General features: G+C 43.0%; 1 protein-coding gene across 6 annotated transcripts in view; it reads right to left on the reverse strand.

Annotated features, from left to right (window-relative positions):
• Positions 1–16,197, reverse strand: part of RPA1 (replication protein A1) — a 47,603-nt gene that overhangs the window by 13,693 nt on the left and 17,713 nt on the right. For 3 of the 6 annotated variants that reach the window (XM_036408540.2, XM_036408539.2, XM_045571012.1), the window contains 7 exons: positions 7,983–8,075; positions 5,547–5,679; positions 3,570–3,672; positions 2,070–2,138; positions 1,740–1,932; positions 1,453–1,592; positions 690–838 (listed from right to left, as the gene is read on the reverse strand). In XM_036408540.2, coding sequence (XP_036264433.1) covers positions 690–838; positions 1,453–1,592; positions 1,740–1,932; positions 2,070–2,138; positions 3,570–3,672; positions 5,547–5,679; positions 7,983–8,075 — 880 coding nt within the window. The remainder of the gene's footprint in view (positions 1–689; positions 839–1,452; positions 1,593–1,739; positions 1,933–2,069; positions 2,139–3,569; positions 3,673–5,546; positions 5,680–7,982; positions 8,076–16,197) is intronic. The other 3 variants (XM_036408541.2, XM_045571010.1, XM_036408542.2) reach the window with 3 other exon arrangements.

The following is a 16,197-nucleotide window of genomic DNA, read 5'->3' on the forward strand; positions in this document are numbered from 1 at the left end:
CAATAAAATGCCAACAAAAGCCCACTGTCCTCACGGGGCACTTTGACAGGGTCCAGTGAATACGCACTAGAAGATGCCATCGGCACCAAAGACCGGACAGAACAAGAAAGCACCTTCTCCCCCCACACAGAGGCCCAGGGCTTTATTATTTATTTTTTTTATTTTTAACATGTTTTATCGATTTTTATTTATTTTATTTTTTACAGAAAGGAAGGGAGAGGGATAGAAAGGTAGAAACATCAATGAGAGAGAAACATCGACCAGCTGCCTCCTGCACCTCCCCTCCTGCCCCCCACTGGGGATGTGCCCGCAACCAAGGTACATGCCCTTGACGGTAATCGAACCCTGGACCCTTCAGTCCACAGGCCGCTGCTCTATCCTCTGAGCCAAACGGGTTTCGGCAGCCCAGGGCTTTAAACCCAGGAGAGAGATGCTATCAGCACACAGCTGCTAACACTTCCATTCTAATTGCCTCCTCCTCCGCCTCTCCAGGTTTGTCTCGGGATTATAGGTTTGTCAGTTTAAGGGCTTTAAAGCCGTCCTCTCAGAAGGTGTAATGGCACTGCTCCGTTCAGTCACAAAGTCCCGGGCAGGCAGGCAGCTCGCATACTGATCCTAAGAACCACAAGAACCAGCTCTTCTCAAAGCTCGGGCTCGAACGCCCCCTTGGTTAGCCCCGTAGCACTTACCATCCACGAAGCTTGTAGGCCTCTGGGATGTCAGGATTCAAAATGATTGTGCTTGAAGACAGTACCGAGAGGCTCCGTCCACCAAAATCAGAAACTCTGGCTCCTTTGATGGCCATCACGGGTTGTCTGGAACCATCAAACTTATCAGCCTGCATCACAACAAAAATCCCAAACACACACAAACAGGTGTCACCGGCAGGAAAAACACAGAATGTTTTTGTAGAAAACAAGGATAACAGTCAACAGCAGAGGGAATGCAATACATGGTACACGGCATCCATACAAGGTAACCTCACACACAGAATCTGCTTAGAGCCGAAACCGGTTTGGCTCAGTGGATAGAGCATCGGTCTGCCGACTGAAAGGTCCCAGGTTTGATTCCAGTCAAGGGCATATACCTAGGTTGCGGGCACATCCCCAGTAGGGGGTATGCAGGAGGCAGCTGGTCGATGTTTCTCTCTCATCGATGTTTCTAGCTCTCTATTCCTCTCTCTTCCACTCTGTAAAAAAATCAATAAAATATATTTTTTTTTAAAAAAAAGAAGAAGAATCTGCTTAGAGATATGTCAAAGCTAACGTAGAAGAAATAGCACTTCACTCTATAAAACTTAAACCAAAACCACCAACTAACCCAACCTCAGAGAAGTAAATCAAACAAAGGATTTCTAACACTCTGTGGACAGCCCAATCCTTCATTAGGGAGGCCTCCAGGACATGTCACCCCCCTCTGCACGCGCTCTGACTGCTCAACACAAATACTTACATCTTCTCCCCACAGAGTAGCAGACACCACTTTCCCTGACATGTCCATCAAATAGATATTTCTCTTAGAAACTTCTCGGTTGTTGGACTTCACTGTGATTTTAATGGCATCTTCATAGCTCTTGCAGATCCCAATGATGTCTGAAACACAGGCACAATGATTTAGCTGGAGATGGTCAAGACTCCAGGGATAGCAGGACCAAAGGGTGACCAGCAAGCAGGTAAGCAAGCCTCCCGCCTTCCCTGGGTGATAACCGCCCCTCTCTCTGCGCTCAGACACGGGCTTACCGATGAGGGAGTCCTTGGGTTTGTTCTCGAGGTCATCGATCTTTGTGAAGTCAAACTGAACGGTAGGTAAATTATGACCGTCTTCGCAGGGCAAAACGGAAGTCTCATTATTGAAGGTCATCTCATAGTCGTTTTTAACGGCTGAGAACTGCTTGTTGGCAATCTTCAGAGTGCCTTTAGTGAAATAGTAGACCTGCAAGAGGCCAAGCCACGGAAAGTGGGACCGTCCATCAAATCAGACGTACAGACCCTTGGCCGCCACACAGCTCTCTAAGGGAGGGGGGACCCCTCATCCTCGACTGTTTCAGTTCGGGACTCAGCTCTACATACCTTGTTCACGTCGATGAGGGGAAAGAACTTGTCCACCTGCTCATTGAAAGCAGTTGCTCTGATTTCACCCTGTGGATGCATGGAAGAGGTTAGAACTGCGGTGGTCAGCAAGTTCTGCCGTGATCAGGGGACCCTAGTGTCAAATGGCACCTTTATGGAAACACACGTCCTACAGTCACATATTCAAGTTATTAACCCCATAAAACAATGTAAGCCTCGCTGGCAATACCGTTATCACGCTTCATCGGCCTCAAGTTAGAAAACCTAAAAAAAGGAATTAAAAAAACAACCAACTAACCCAATGGTGAGTTGGATATTCTGACAACAAAAATAAAACAACGCTGAACACTGAGTGACACGCCGAAGCCCACGGGAGGTGGGCTGAGCCACGGTGACTCACCAGCTTCCCTCGCATTCGCACTGAGCAAGGGATTAGACCATATTCAGGAGTCATTGCCAAAAATGTTACAGTAAAACATGTTTTTGAGTTGCTCGTGACTTTGATTTTCACTTTTGCTTTTCATCAGTCCAAATGCTACAGATGGATAAACTTAAATCGCTGGAACTTTTGCCAACTGACAGAATAGGCCAATAATTTGATAAAAAAAATTAAGTTCTGATGATGATTCAGACATCACAGTCAACAGTATATTTGGGGTGTCATTCCATCTTCCAAAAACGAAACCACAAACTACCTATTTTGTACCTGCTCTTAGAGAGGCTTGAACAAATGGGAAATGTTTGAAAAGAATGCTTCGGCCCTAGTCGGATGGAGCGTCGGCCTGTGCATCGAAAGGTCCTGGGTTCCATTCCGGTCAAGGGCATGTACCTTGGTTGCAGGTTCCTCCCCAGCCTGGGCCCTGGTGGGGCGCATGCAGGAGGCAACCAATCGATGTGTTTCTTTCACATCAATATTTCTCTTTCCCTCTCTCTAAAAAGTCAATGGAAAAATACCCTTGGGGTAAGATTAACAAAACAAAAGAGAATGCTTCAAGTACATACAGCATTAGGAAATATAAACGAAACTAACGAACTGTATTTCACAACTTGGATTTTTGGTCTCCTCATCATGGTCATGTTTAAGGAATCCATGTAGTCTGAAGAGTCAGAATCCATCTCCCACAAAACCACTCGCTTATCACCATGGCTACTGTGTGCCTTTCACTGTGACTCAAAGCTCCACTTTGCTCCCGAGCACACTTCACCTCCAACAGCTTCAATGAAGCCTGCCAGCAAGTCAGACAGAGCGCCTCTGCTGTCTCCTGCCCAGAGGCTCCTCAGACACTTAGAAAGCTAATTCTCACCGCCACAAATGCTTCCGTTTAAGGTCAGGATTTTATTTATGACCTTTGCCCTCAGATAGCATCGAAGACTACAAAAGAGGAAAAACAACAATTATGGCTCTTTCTGGCCCACTATGGCTCTTCACCCCAGAGGGCCGCACAGAGCGAGGAAGAGCTTCTGTTCCTCGGAGCAGACCGCTGCTTGACAAACACTCACACTCTCATCGACCAGTTCCATGGAGAAAAGCTTCCCCTCCCCTCGGGAGTTGCTCCAGGTCCGGATCTGACTTTTGTTGGTAACACGAGCACAAATAGTCCACCTACAAAATCAAACAGAGCACATTAGAATTCCAAGTCTTACTTGGGAAAGATCTGGAAGGTTCCCTAACATCTTCCCGTAGCCTTTCTTATCTTTTACAGACTCCATTTTTTTCAATATAACCTGTATTTTAATCCACCTAATTAAACCCGAAGATGACACAAAGGTTTGACAGTTTATAGAATAATAAGCAAAGAGGAAAAGATACAGGTGATTTAACATTAACTCATTATTCTGTCAAATAAGTAAACTTATAATCTCTCTCTCTTCTCCAAAAAAGCATCACCAAGGCAACAATATCCCCCTAATGAAAGGTTTGAAGCTAGAAAACGCAGTAATACCAGCAATTATATTTTGCCACTATTTTCATTATGGGAACCGATACAGCTGGTGTCAAACGTCTGTCTCATTTCTCACACGCCCTGAAGAGAATACAAGGCTATGGAACACGGTGTTGGTAAGTCACCGAAGCAAAACACACGGAAGCAGCATGAAGTCAGAGGCACGAGATCCGACACGCAGTCCTTGTGCCCATCCTGCACAAGGCGTGAGGTATACCAGTTTCTCTGCTTATAATTTCACAGGGAAATATATCTCCCCTGCATTGCAAAGAACTGAAGAATGCAACTGCTAAAATTAATTTTTAATGGAACAAAGTAATACAAAAGACAGGTCTCTTCAGGGTATGTTAATGTGTTTAATACAAACAGAACAGATTCTTTTAAGCCAATGATATCAGGGTAAATACAAACAGAACAGATTCTTTTAAGCCAATGATATCAGGGTAACGTTTTTGAGGGGTTTTTATTGTTTTTTTTACAGAGAGGAAGAGAGAGGGATAGAGTTAGAAACACCAATGAGAGAGAATCATCAATCAGCTACCTCCTGCACACCCCCCACTAGGGATGTGCCCGCAACCAAGGCACATGCCCTTAAACAGAACCCAACCTGGGACCCTTCAGTCTGCAGGCCGACGCTCTATCCACTGAGCCAAACCGGTCTCAGTAGAATAACGTTTTTTAGACTAAAAGTCAGCTATTTATATGATAAGATAAACAACTTCTGAATTAGAACAAATATTTAGTTTTACTCACAAGACTATCAACAGATTTTTTTTTTTTGAGACATGTCTACCTAAAACAAAAATTCTTTATTTTAGAGAGAGGAAGGGAGAGGGGTAGAAAGATAGAAACATCAATGACAGAGAAACATCAATCTCTGCTTCCTGCATGCCCCCTATCGGAGATAAAACCCAGGCATGTGCCCTGACTGGGAATTGAACCACTGACCTCTTGGTTCATGGGTCAATGCTCAACCACTGAGCCACATCAGCCAGGCTATCAAATGATCCTTAAACATTAAATATTTTAAATTTCAAAATGAATGAAGCCCAATATGCTACGGCAGACTGCTCTTTTGGCCATTCTTGTCTGATAAGTGTTCAAGATTGAACAATTTGTACCCTCCTGCCCTGGGGAGGGGGGAGGGGAGGAAACCTATTTTACTTGTGGTAGCAGTTCACTCATAAATAAGACAAGAGCTCATAATAGCCTCTTATACTGTTTTTGTTTTCCGATAATCCAAGGATGTTTTTCTATTGATTTTTAGGGATAGTGGAAGAGAGAGGGAAAGACAGAGAAACATCGATGTGAGAGAAACACATCCATTGGTGGCCCTCTGCACACATCCTGAGCAGGGCCCAGGCCAGGGGAGAAGCCTACAACCAAGGTACATGCCCCTGACTGGAATCGAACCTGGGACCCCCCCTCCCTCTTTAGTCCACAGGCCGAAGCTTTATCCACTGAGCCAAACTGGCCAGGGCCTCTTCTACTATTTTGTAAGCACATTCTGAAGTTATTCTACGGAGTAACTCACTTGGACTGGTAAGGGGTGAGGCTGGCAATGGGGACCACTTTGGCCTGTGATCCCCCGGAACTGTTCACGAGGCTGGTACCTCCAGTTTTTCCAAATATCTTCGAGGCACCATAAGCCTTAGGTACAGCGGACCCTTTAAAAACAAAAAGGACAATCATTATGCTATCTAAATTAACTCTAATTACTGAGGTGTCACCGGTGAAATCGTAACAAAACAAGAGGCATAAAGTTTTTCCTTTTGAGCAAACAAGAAATATGGAAATCAAACAGAGACCAAAACAAGAGGTTAAACTAACAATTCAGAGAGAGGACTGGGCCCACAGAAGTTCACCGTCTGTCTGCTGACTTAAATCCCGAGGTCAGGATAATGATGGTAATGAACCCAGACCCTGATCCATCCTTCTTAAACTTTTCTCGTGTATCAGTGGGCAAGATCATGGGTCAGAAAAAAAAAAAAAGAGAAAGGAAAAAAAAAGCCAACCTCCTTGACTGGTAAAACTGATGGAAGTCACTAGCTGCATAAGAAAAAGGGCAAAAAGAAAGGCTAGGAAGGGTCACAGTGGATGAACCGTCCAAGGTGAAGGATGCCTGTCACAATTACATCACCTCAAAACACCCCCAGAAACCTCCGTCCTCCACTGGTCTCCAGGACTGCCCAGTGCAGAACAGCTTATGGGGTTGGGTTCAGTTGGGAGCGAAGGGCAAGAATCAGTTGTTGGTCCAGGACAAGTAGGTGGCCGGCCACCAGGATCCCTTCTGCCTCCTCAGTCCAAGCCCACACAGCTCCCCCACAGGAGAAGAAGAGGTAATAAAAGCTCATAAGCACATGAACTCCTGTGCATACTGTTTCTGTAAAGCTTCAACCCCCGAGTCCAAAAAATGTATTTTAGTCCAATGATTTCATATCTTCTATTGTACATCAAAACATTTCTTCATAATGGAATTTGGCCAGAAGCATAAATCTACCATTATTCAGCACTTACTGAGTTTTTCCACAGCAGGCTATTCTAGGTATTTGTAGCACTTAGTAAAAAAATACACAGTCGGTCCCAGATTTTAAAATGTTCTCTTCTAACTGAGGAATTGAGAGAGGGCGACATACACAACAATGATTATGCAAAGAAGCACGTGTGCTCTGTAGAATATGTATGTGTGGATATCTACCTAACACGTAATGCACAATTATGTAAAATACACAAATACATCCCGTTTCCATGCCGGCAGCTTCCCTTCAAAACATATCCAGTCTTTTTTCTTTTACCACTCAGCTGCTGTGTGTTTAGAGGACAGATTTTTAAAAATTAAATATTAATATAAGCCAAAGACAGACAACCAAGAAAATAAGTCTGTGGGAGGAGAGATAAGAATAACATACTCCTATCTGTATTTCAGCATAAGAAAGTGACTTTTAGGTTATTTACCATTTATTTACATATTTTTAAATAGTTTATTTTTATTTATTTATTTATTTATTTATTTCAGAGAGGGAGAGGGAGAAACATCAATGATGAGGGAGAATCATCATGATCTCCTGGTTCACGGTCAACACTCAACCACTGAACCACACTAGCTGGGCAGTTATTTACCATTTTAGATAATTTATTCTACCACAGCCCTTTAACAGGAGATAATTTGAGAGTAGTGTATGAATAGATGCACTTATAGAGAGAGAGGATGTAGGTAGATTTTGTAAGGTAGATAAAACATCAACACCAATGGGGAAAAGTCACATACATTACTGATGTGCTAACTTTGCCTTTTCTAGACTCTTAGCATTGAACAACAGAAACCGGCTGAGAGGAGAGGATTTGGTGTACGTGAAGCAGAACAGGAAAAAAGCGCCTCTAACGAGGAATCCAACTAAATCCTACAAATCACCATTTCCAATGGTGGGTCCAGAAGTCAGGCCAGGAGGAACCCAAATGATCCCATCCCAGCCTCTGGGGACCAGCTGCGGAGAAAGTTAAAAGAAGAAACCATTTCTCACCCATAAGACGGAGAAGCAAATCTAGGACCAATATAAATGACACTGTCTTCCAGCTCAGATAAATACCCAAGAGCCCTAAGTGGGAAACTTGGAGAGAGACAAGCCGCATTTAATAATCGGATCCTAGATAGTTAAAAGGCTGGAATGTAAAAGCTATGTAAATTCACAAAGTCAAGAAGGTGTAAAACTCCCAAGACGTGAGAAACTACCAGACATACTATTAACAGAGAACCATCTATCATACCGATAAAAAAAATGGCATATTAAGTATCTTTACAATACTATCTTTAATCATTTTTTCAATCATATGCGTTGTAATGAGAATTGGACTTATTCTTTGTCACGGATGGCATTCTGAACATTCCCGTTAGTCCCAGATTGAATTTCAAAACATTATTCAAAAGCCTGATACTTATAATCAGCGCGCAGCCTCCTGGGGCGGGTCTTACCCATTCCCGTGCTCCCATTCTGCGGCTGGGGCTTGCTGGTTGGTGGACTGGTTGCTGGGACTGGAGAAGGAACTACCTGCTGCTGCCCATGTCCTGAGGATCAAAAGAGGAAGACCGTTTTGGTGCAAATAATCTGGGTTCGAAGATTTAAACTTAAGTAGAAGAAATACTCTGACAAAATCTGAATGTCCCGATTTCGTCAAAGACTCTCGCGGCTCAGAATTCACACTGGGGCGGGCGGTGGCGTGCAGTGAATGTGCGAGGCGGTTCACTTTTGTTTTCATCGCATAAAAGGTTGGCTCCATTTACCTTTCACCTGCTCATAATTGATAGCTTTCGCTTTTAATGAGGTCCTCCCCTAAAGCCTTGCCCGGTTCTCTCGCATGAACCTGAGGTGAAGTCACCGGGCTGAATCTGTGACAAAGCTACTATTTCCATAGCAACGAATCGATGTCATCAACAGAAAACTCTGTGTTCGCGGCGGGCTCCGTGAGAAGAAAAGACTGGGTGGTAGGAAGAACCTAAAAGCAGTTCAATTGTCTCTGAAGTGCTCGGGCTTCAAAGGAAAGCAGATATTCAGAAAGAATTCTCCCCTTCCCTCCCAAACAAAGCCGCCTCGTTTTGCAACTGACGGCGGGAGAGCAAGAGCTGAAAGAGGTGCAGGTGCCAGGAGGGGCTGCAGAGCTGTCACAGCGGGCAGAGGTGCCAGCGGAGTTCAGAGGCAGGGATGTCAAGGAAACAGGAAGATTAAAAGGAAAGGAGGGGAGAGGAACATGCCTCTCCAGCAGAAAATAAGAAATGCCCGCATCCTCCCAACAAACGTTTATGAAGTTGAAAATGTTAAAATAGCAAAATACACCTAATTGGGGGGGCAAAGGGAGACAGAGATTTATGGAATGTGACTTGCCTAATTGGCACTAGAAGTACAAGCCAACCTAATCTGGGCTGCTCACCAAGAGTGCTTGCAGCACACAAGTGTAGCTCGAAAAAAAATTTCCTAGAGAGCCCCAAGAACCAGCTGGTGAGCACAGCCCACCGGCGCCCCTCCTGCCGCCCCCTCGGCCTCCCTCCATCGCTGGGCTCACTCCTGTGTCTCGTCTCCAGGGCCCTCACTCAAACGGGCACATTACACACTGATGTCATTTCCTCCTGCCAATACTACTCTTCACTGGGACAGCTAAATGAGAGGGAGCTGTGCCATTAGAGTAAAATTAATTTAGCATAAAATTAAAAAGGTTACACAGAATTGTTTATTCTTTAGTTCTTCCTACGGAGAGAAAAATTGTCCTTATTTACATAGAAAGAGTCTAGATTCTTGATAATACGGTCCGCTTTTCCACTATCTCTGAATTTACAAAGTGTCACGGAAATTGAATAGAGAACTGCTCTTCTTTGATAATGCGTCTTCTGAAGGAACATTCAGAGATTCTGCAGTGAACCTTATTTTTAAAATCAGCAGGAAAAACATGAGTTGCTCAGTAAGTAATATTAGGAGCTAATGGGGGGGGGGGGGAGGAAGGGAGAATGCATTCTCTCCTCCCCCAACCCCCCTCCCCGCTTCGCTTCATGAAATATACTATTAAAAAGAATGGAAAGATTTAAACATTCAAAGATGTTACCATAAAAATACACAAAGCCCTGCTCTACCCCACCCTAGTTCTTCTCTTCCGCTGCCTCGAATACGTACAAACTCTCAAGTCCTCTTCTCATTACCATGCCTGCTTCTTCAAATACCTTATTAAACAGTCCATCATCATGGGACCACGCTGATCACTTACCTTTAGTTTCTATCAAAACGTAACCATAAGAGACCAACCAAAGGACTTGTATGCATGCATACGAGCATAACCAATGGACACAGACAGTAGGGGGGTAAGATCATGTGCTGGGGGCGGGAGCAGCTGGGGAGAGGTCAATGGGGGAAAAAGGAGACTCATGTAATATTTTAAACAATAAAAAATTTAAATTAAAAATACAAAAAACAGCCGAGACCGGTTTGGCTCAATGGATAGAGCGTCGGCTTGGGGACTGAAGGGACCCGGGTTCGATTCCGGTCAAGGGCATGTACCTTGGTTGCGGGCACATCCCCAGTAGGGGGTGTGCAAGAGGCAGCTGATCGATGACTCTCTCTCATCGATGTTTCTAGCTTTCTATCTCTCTCCCTTCCTCTCTGTACAAAATCAATAAAATATATTTAAAAAACAACAACAACAACAACAAAAAACGTAACCAACCTTGCCCTAGCTGGTTTGGCTCAGATATAGCATCAGCCTGCAGACTAAAGGGTCCAAGATTCAATTCCAGGAAAGGACACATGCCCGGATTGGGGGCTCAATCCCCACAGGGGGCATGGAGGCAACCAATCCATGGATCTCTATCACCATTGATGTTTCTCTCTCTCTCTCTCTCTTTCCCTCTCTCTCTCCTTCTTTCTCTCCCTCTCCCACTTCCCTTCCTCTGTGAAATCAATTAAAAAAAATTTTTTTTTAAAGTAACCAACCTTTATGAGGCACCTAGAATAGTCACATTCAGAGAAAGGAAGTAGAATAAAGTGGGAAATGAGGAGTGACTGTTTCATGGGTACAGATTTTCAATTTGGGATGACAAAAGAGTTCTCAAGTGGGGATGGCTGCCTAACAACAAGACTGCACTTAAATGCCACTAACCTGTACACTGAAAAGGTGGTGAAGGTGCCCTGGGTGAGTTGGTTGGAGCATCATCCTGTGTACCACAGGGTCTCAGGTTCTATCCCCAGTTGGGGCATGAACAGGAGGCAAACGATTGATGTTTCTCTCTTGCATCAATCTCTGTCTCGTTCATATCAATGAAAAAATATGCTTTGGTGAGGATTTAAAAATGGTTATTGAATAAATTTTGTCATATATAATTTAAATTTTTTATTTATTTATTTTTATTTATTTTTAAGTAATTGTTGATTTTTTTAGAGATAAAGTAGGCATTGATAATAGCTACCATATTTTGAGTGCTTACTATGCACCAGATACAAAATTTAAGTGCATTGTTCCATTTAATCTTTAACTCTATGACATAGATAGCATTATTATACTCATTTAATAGATGAGAAAACAGGGGTTACAGAGGTCAAATAACTTGCCCAAAGTCACATGGCTAGGAAGAGGCAAAACGTCATCTTGAACCCAAGTTTATCTGATTAGATCCATCTGCTTCACTATGCAGTTCATTTTTAATTGTAAGCAAGCAATCTGGCATCTAAAATTCTAATTACATAGGACATAACTAATAACCCTAATATCGGGTAGCTGGGAAAAGCTACTAATGTTCTTATCAGAGCAATCATCAACTCCTGCTCTGGACCACATTTGCAAATCTGGCACAGGACACCAGGGACAGCCTCAGAGCAAATGGATGGCAAGGGTCCTGGTGCATCCTAAATAGCCACAAGTGCTCTTCGATGTAACGCACTGGACACAGCCACTGCCCACAGACCTGAAAGAAATTAGTCTACAGCTAAATTAAAATCTTTCTAAAATGTAAAATTATATCCCAAAACAGAAATGCAGAGACTCAACTTCGGATAATCTTCTGTGTTTGCCACCTGCAAACCAAACCATTTCAGTAAGAAGGATCAAGATAGTAATTAATTCATAGACTCTTTTGCTCTATGCTGGTTTCATGTAACTGATTCTGACCCAAGGAGGAAAATGGGATATTTAAAAGTAGACTCTAGCCTTAACAGGTTTGGCTCAGTGGATAGAATGTCAGCCTGTGGACTGAAGGGTCTCAGGTTCAATTCTGGTCAAGGGCATGTACCTTGGTTGTGGGCACATCCCCAGTGGGGGCTGTGCAGGAGGCAGCTGATCGATGTTTCTAACTCTATCCCTCTCCCTTCCTCTCTGTAAAAATCAATAAAATTTTTAAAAATATTTAAAAGTAGACTCTAACCCTAGCTGGTTTGGCTCAATGAATAGAGTATCGGCCTGTAGACTGAAGGGTCCCAGGTTTGATTCCAGTCAAGAGCACATGCCTGGGTTTCGGGCTCGATCCTCAGTAGGGGGCATGCAAGAGGCAGTCAATCAATGATTGATGTTTCTCTCTCAAATCAATAAAAATATATTAAATATATGTATATATTTTTAAAAGTAGACTCTAGCTCCTCAAGTTACTTGCACTCACACATATCTTTTTGTTGTTATTGTTAATCCTCACCAGAGAATATTTTTCCACTGATTTTTAGAGAAAGTGGAAGAGAGGGGAAGAGATAGAGAGCAAGAGAGAAAAACACCAACGTGAGAAAGACACATCAATTGTTTGCCTCCCACACATGTCTTGACCAGGGCCAGGGATCAAGCCGGCAACTGAAGTACTTGCCCTTGACAGGAATCAAACTGGGGACCCTTCAAACCTGGGGCCAACCTTCCATCCATTGAGCCAAACCGACCAGGGTCTATTACGTTTATTATCACTATAATGGTAAGTGAGCCACCAGCAGATAAAAATTAGGTAACACACGATGGAGTGCACAGAGTGACAAAAACTCAATTTCTATTAACAAGTGCTTTCTTAACAACAGGCACAAAGAATATAAAGAGTCAATCCAATAGTTATAATTTCCTGCTGGCAGAAACAGACAGAATTGGGCTGGGGGGGAAAAATCCAACTACTAATAATAAGTAATACTATGAAGTATCATGTAAGAAATTGAAGTCTAAGTAAAATATTATAGCTAGCAATAGTGTAGGTACATAGAGCTAATATACATATTGACAAAAATATACAGTGGTTAATATGAGAGATTTAAAAATCACCCAATCCAGTATTTGTAAGAAATAGGAATTATGTTTGAAATTTCATTTCTCTACATTTTGAAAATCCTATAAATATTTATTTGATGTAGATAGTACTAGTACCCTAGAACGATTTCAGTGCACATTTTGGAATTCCTCTGGCTATTTCTGGCTGGAGTTAGTCAATCATTTGACTGATCACTGGATATGTCACAGATTCTGGGTTAGGTGATGGGAGGATACACACCTAACCTCAGTTCCCTGCCCACTAATAGCAGTTCCCTTGCTCTCACGATAGACAATTAGCAAACACTTCTGTGAAATTGGTAGCAATCATTGTAACAAAGCCATTTCTATCATGGCCCAAGTAACACCCGTTATTGACCTACTTACAAAGACATTCAATAGCAAATAACCCTAAACAGAAAAATGTTCTCATCCTCCTGCACTTAAACAGATCCTGAAGAAAGGGCAGAACCAGTGGAACTGGGTACTGAAACAAAGGGGTTTTCCCCACAGTATTATACTGCAGTCCTAACCCCAAGCAGTAATTAACTTTTAACCCTTTATCTTTATTCCAAATGCTTTTGCCCTTGAAACACAAAATGTCCAAACAATCACTCAATTAAATACAACATGAAAACAACAACATTAGCTGAAACCGGTGTGGCTCAGTGGATAGAGCCTCGGCCTGCGGACTGAAAGGTCCCAGTTCGATTCCGGTCAAGGGCATATACCTTGGTTGCGGGCGCATCCCCAGTGGGGGGTGTGCAAGAGGCAGCTGATCGATGATTCTCTCTCATCCATTTTTCTAACTCTCTGTCCCTCTCTCTTCCTCTCTGTAAAAAAAATCAATAAAATAAAATAAAAAGACAACATTAGAAATCTGGCCAAAGGTGATAACATTGGGTTCCATCGTCTCTCCCTCACATCCACAGCATCCAAAGGTTCCCTGGAGATGCTGAGAAATGCTGTGGTAGCTGGCCTTCCTAAAAGCTGAGAGTAAGATACGCCAACTCCTGGTCAGGGCACACACCTGGGCTGCAGGTTTGATCCCTAGTTGGGGAGCCAATGGAAGGGTTGATGTTTCTCTCTCTCTCTCCACCATTCCTCTCTCTCAACATGTCCTTAGGTGAGGAATAAAAAATAAAATAAAATCTAGAGATTCCATTTCTGGAAGAAGCACGGTTACTGACCTAATCCCAAATCTACCCACTTCTATTAAAAATTACATGGAGCAACAAAAAGAATCCCCACACCAGATCCAAACGCCCGTATACAGACTACATCTTTAATGAAACTGGGGAACTAAGAAAATCCATAACTTCTAAATTATGGGAAAGCGAAGCCCCAAACACTACAAACCAAGAAACCACAATGGTAAGACAAAAGCAGGATAAATTATTTAAATGTAAAAAATAAAATCCTGTAGGTACTAGAATAAAACATGGGTGAATGCCTTAACTTTGGAGCAAGGAAGACCTTACTAAATACAGCTTCAAATCCCAAAGTCATAATAATAAAATAATTAGAAAATTCAACTTATAAAAACAAAACCACAGCTGCATAGCAAAAACATCATAAGCAGAATAAAAAAGACTCTGTGACTCATATCAGAGAAAATGAATTGATCTCCCTCTACTTTTAAGTATGTGTTTTTGTTGTTGTTGTTTTAGTTGATTTCAGAGAAAAGAAGGGAGAGAGAGAGAGAATCATTGGTTGGCTGCATCCTGCATGCCCCCTCCTGGGGATCGGGCCTGCAACCCAGGCATTTGCCCTGACTGGGAATCCAACCCTAACCTTCTGGTTCATGGGTCAATGCTCAACCACCAAGCCATACTTGACACCCCCCGCAACTTTTTAAAGAACTCTTTTAGAAATTGAGAAAAAAAAGAGACAAATAATCCAAAAGTTAGTTCAAAGGAATAAAAAGCCCTTAAGTGTTTAAAGGGATGCTCACCTTGCTCAGAATGTAGCTTAGCTACATGGAGGTGCCAGTGTTCACCTATCAGACTGGCACATATTCAGAGCTCTAATAAGAGAGGATGTTATTCATGTTCACATAGCTTCTTCACACACTTGTGAAGAAACCAGTATTTTCATGCCTTGCTGGTGGGAACGCAAAATGATACCATTCCATGGTGGGGACTCCAACCATACCTACTGCCTTTCTACCCACTGATCCAGCAATCTCACTTCGGGCAATAAAACCCCATCTGCCCACAGACCTGCATATATACAAAGTTATTCATTGCAGTAGTACTGTAACAATGGAAAAACAACTCAAGTATCCATCAATAAAGGGCTCGTTATATTATGGAGCAGGCACACAATAGAACACTCTATAACCATTAAAAATAGAAGTCAAAAGGGTCCAGCTGGCATGGCTTCCTGGTTGAACACAGACCTATGCACCAGGGGGTCGTGGTTCAATTCCTGGTCAGGGCACATGCCCAGGTTGTGTGTTCAATGCCCAGGGTGGGGTGTACTGGAGGCAGCTGATTCATCAATGATACTCTCTCACTGATGTTTCTGTCTCTCTCTCCCATCCCCTTCCTCTCTGAAATAAATAAAAAATATATTTAAAGCCGGGACCAGTTTGGCTCAGTGGATAGAGCGTCGGCCTGCGGACTGAAAGGTCCCGGGTTTGATTCCGGTCAAGGGCATGTACCTTGGTTGCAGGCACATCCCCGGTGGGGGGTGTGCAAGAGGCAGCTGATTAATGATTCTCTCTCATCGATGTTTCTAACTCTCTGTCCCTCTCAATTACTCTGTTTAAAATCAATAAAATACATTAAAAAAAAAAATTATATATATATATTTATTTAAAAAGAGAGAAAGATCTCCAAGTGTATATACAGATGGAACTATCTTTAAGCTGAAAGTTTATAAACATATGAAATCACTGTTGCCCTGGCCAGGTGATCCAGATGGTTAGAGTATCATCCCAATGCGCCCAGGATGCGGGCTTAATCCCCCGTCAGGGCACATACAAGCAGCAACCAATGAATGCATCAATGCCCTGTTCCCCCGAAAATAAGACAGTGTCTTATATTAATTTTTTCTCCCAAAGTTGCGCTAGGTCTTATTTTCAGGGGATGTCTTATCTTTCTATGCACTAGGTCTTATTTTCGGGGAAACACGGTAAGTGGAACAACAAACCAATGCTTTTCTCTCTAATATCAGTAAATAAATAAAAAATAAAAAGATAACCACCGTTGAGAGGATTCTGGGAAAATGGCGAGCATAGGAAGCACCAGTAATCTGTCTCCCAACCTGAGCTCCAGCTGCACTGGCGGAATTTGTCTGATACAGCTCTTCTGGAGGGAGAGGCCCTGTGGGATGGAGCCGTCAGCCTGCGGGATCTGATGCTAACTCCGAGCAGGCAGTATCCGAACTGAGCCGAATTGAATTATAGGACTCCCAGCGGGTGTCCACAGGGAATTCAA

Source organism: Pipistrellus kuhlii, unplaced genomic scaffold, assembly GCF_014108245.1.
Source record: "Pipistrellus kuhlii isolate mPipKuh1 unplaced genomic scaffold, mPipKuh1.p scaffold_m20_p_39, whole genome shotgun sequence".
Taxonomy (NCBI): domain Eukaryota; kingdom Metazoa; phylum Chordata; class Mammalia; order Chiroptera; family Vespertilionidae; genus Pipistrellus; species Pipistrellus kuhlii.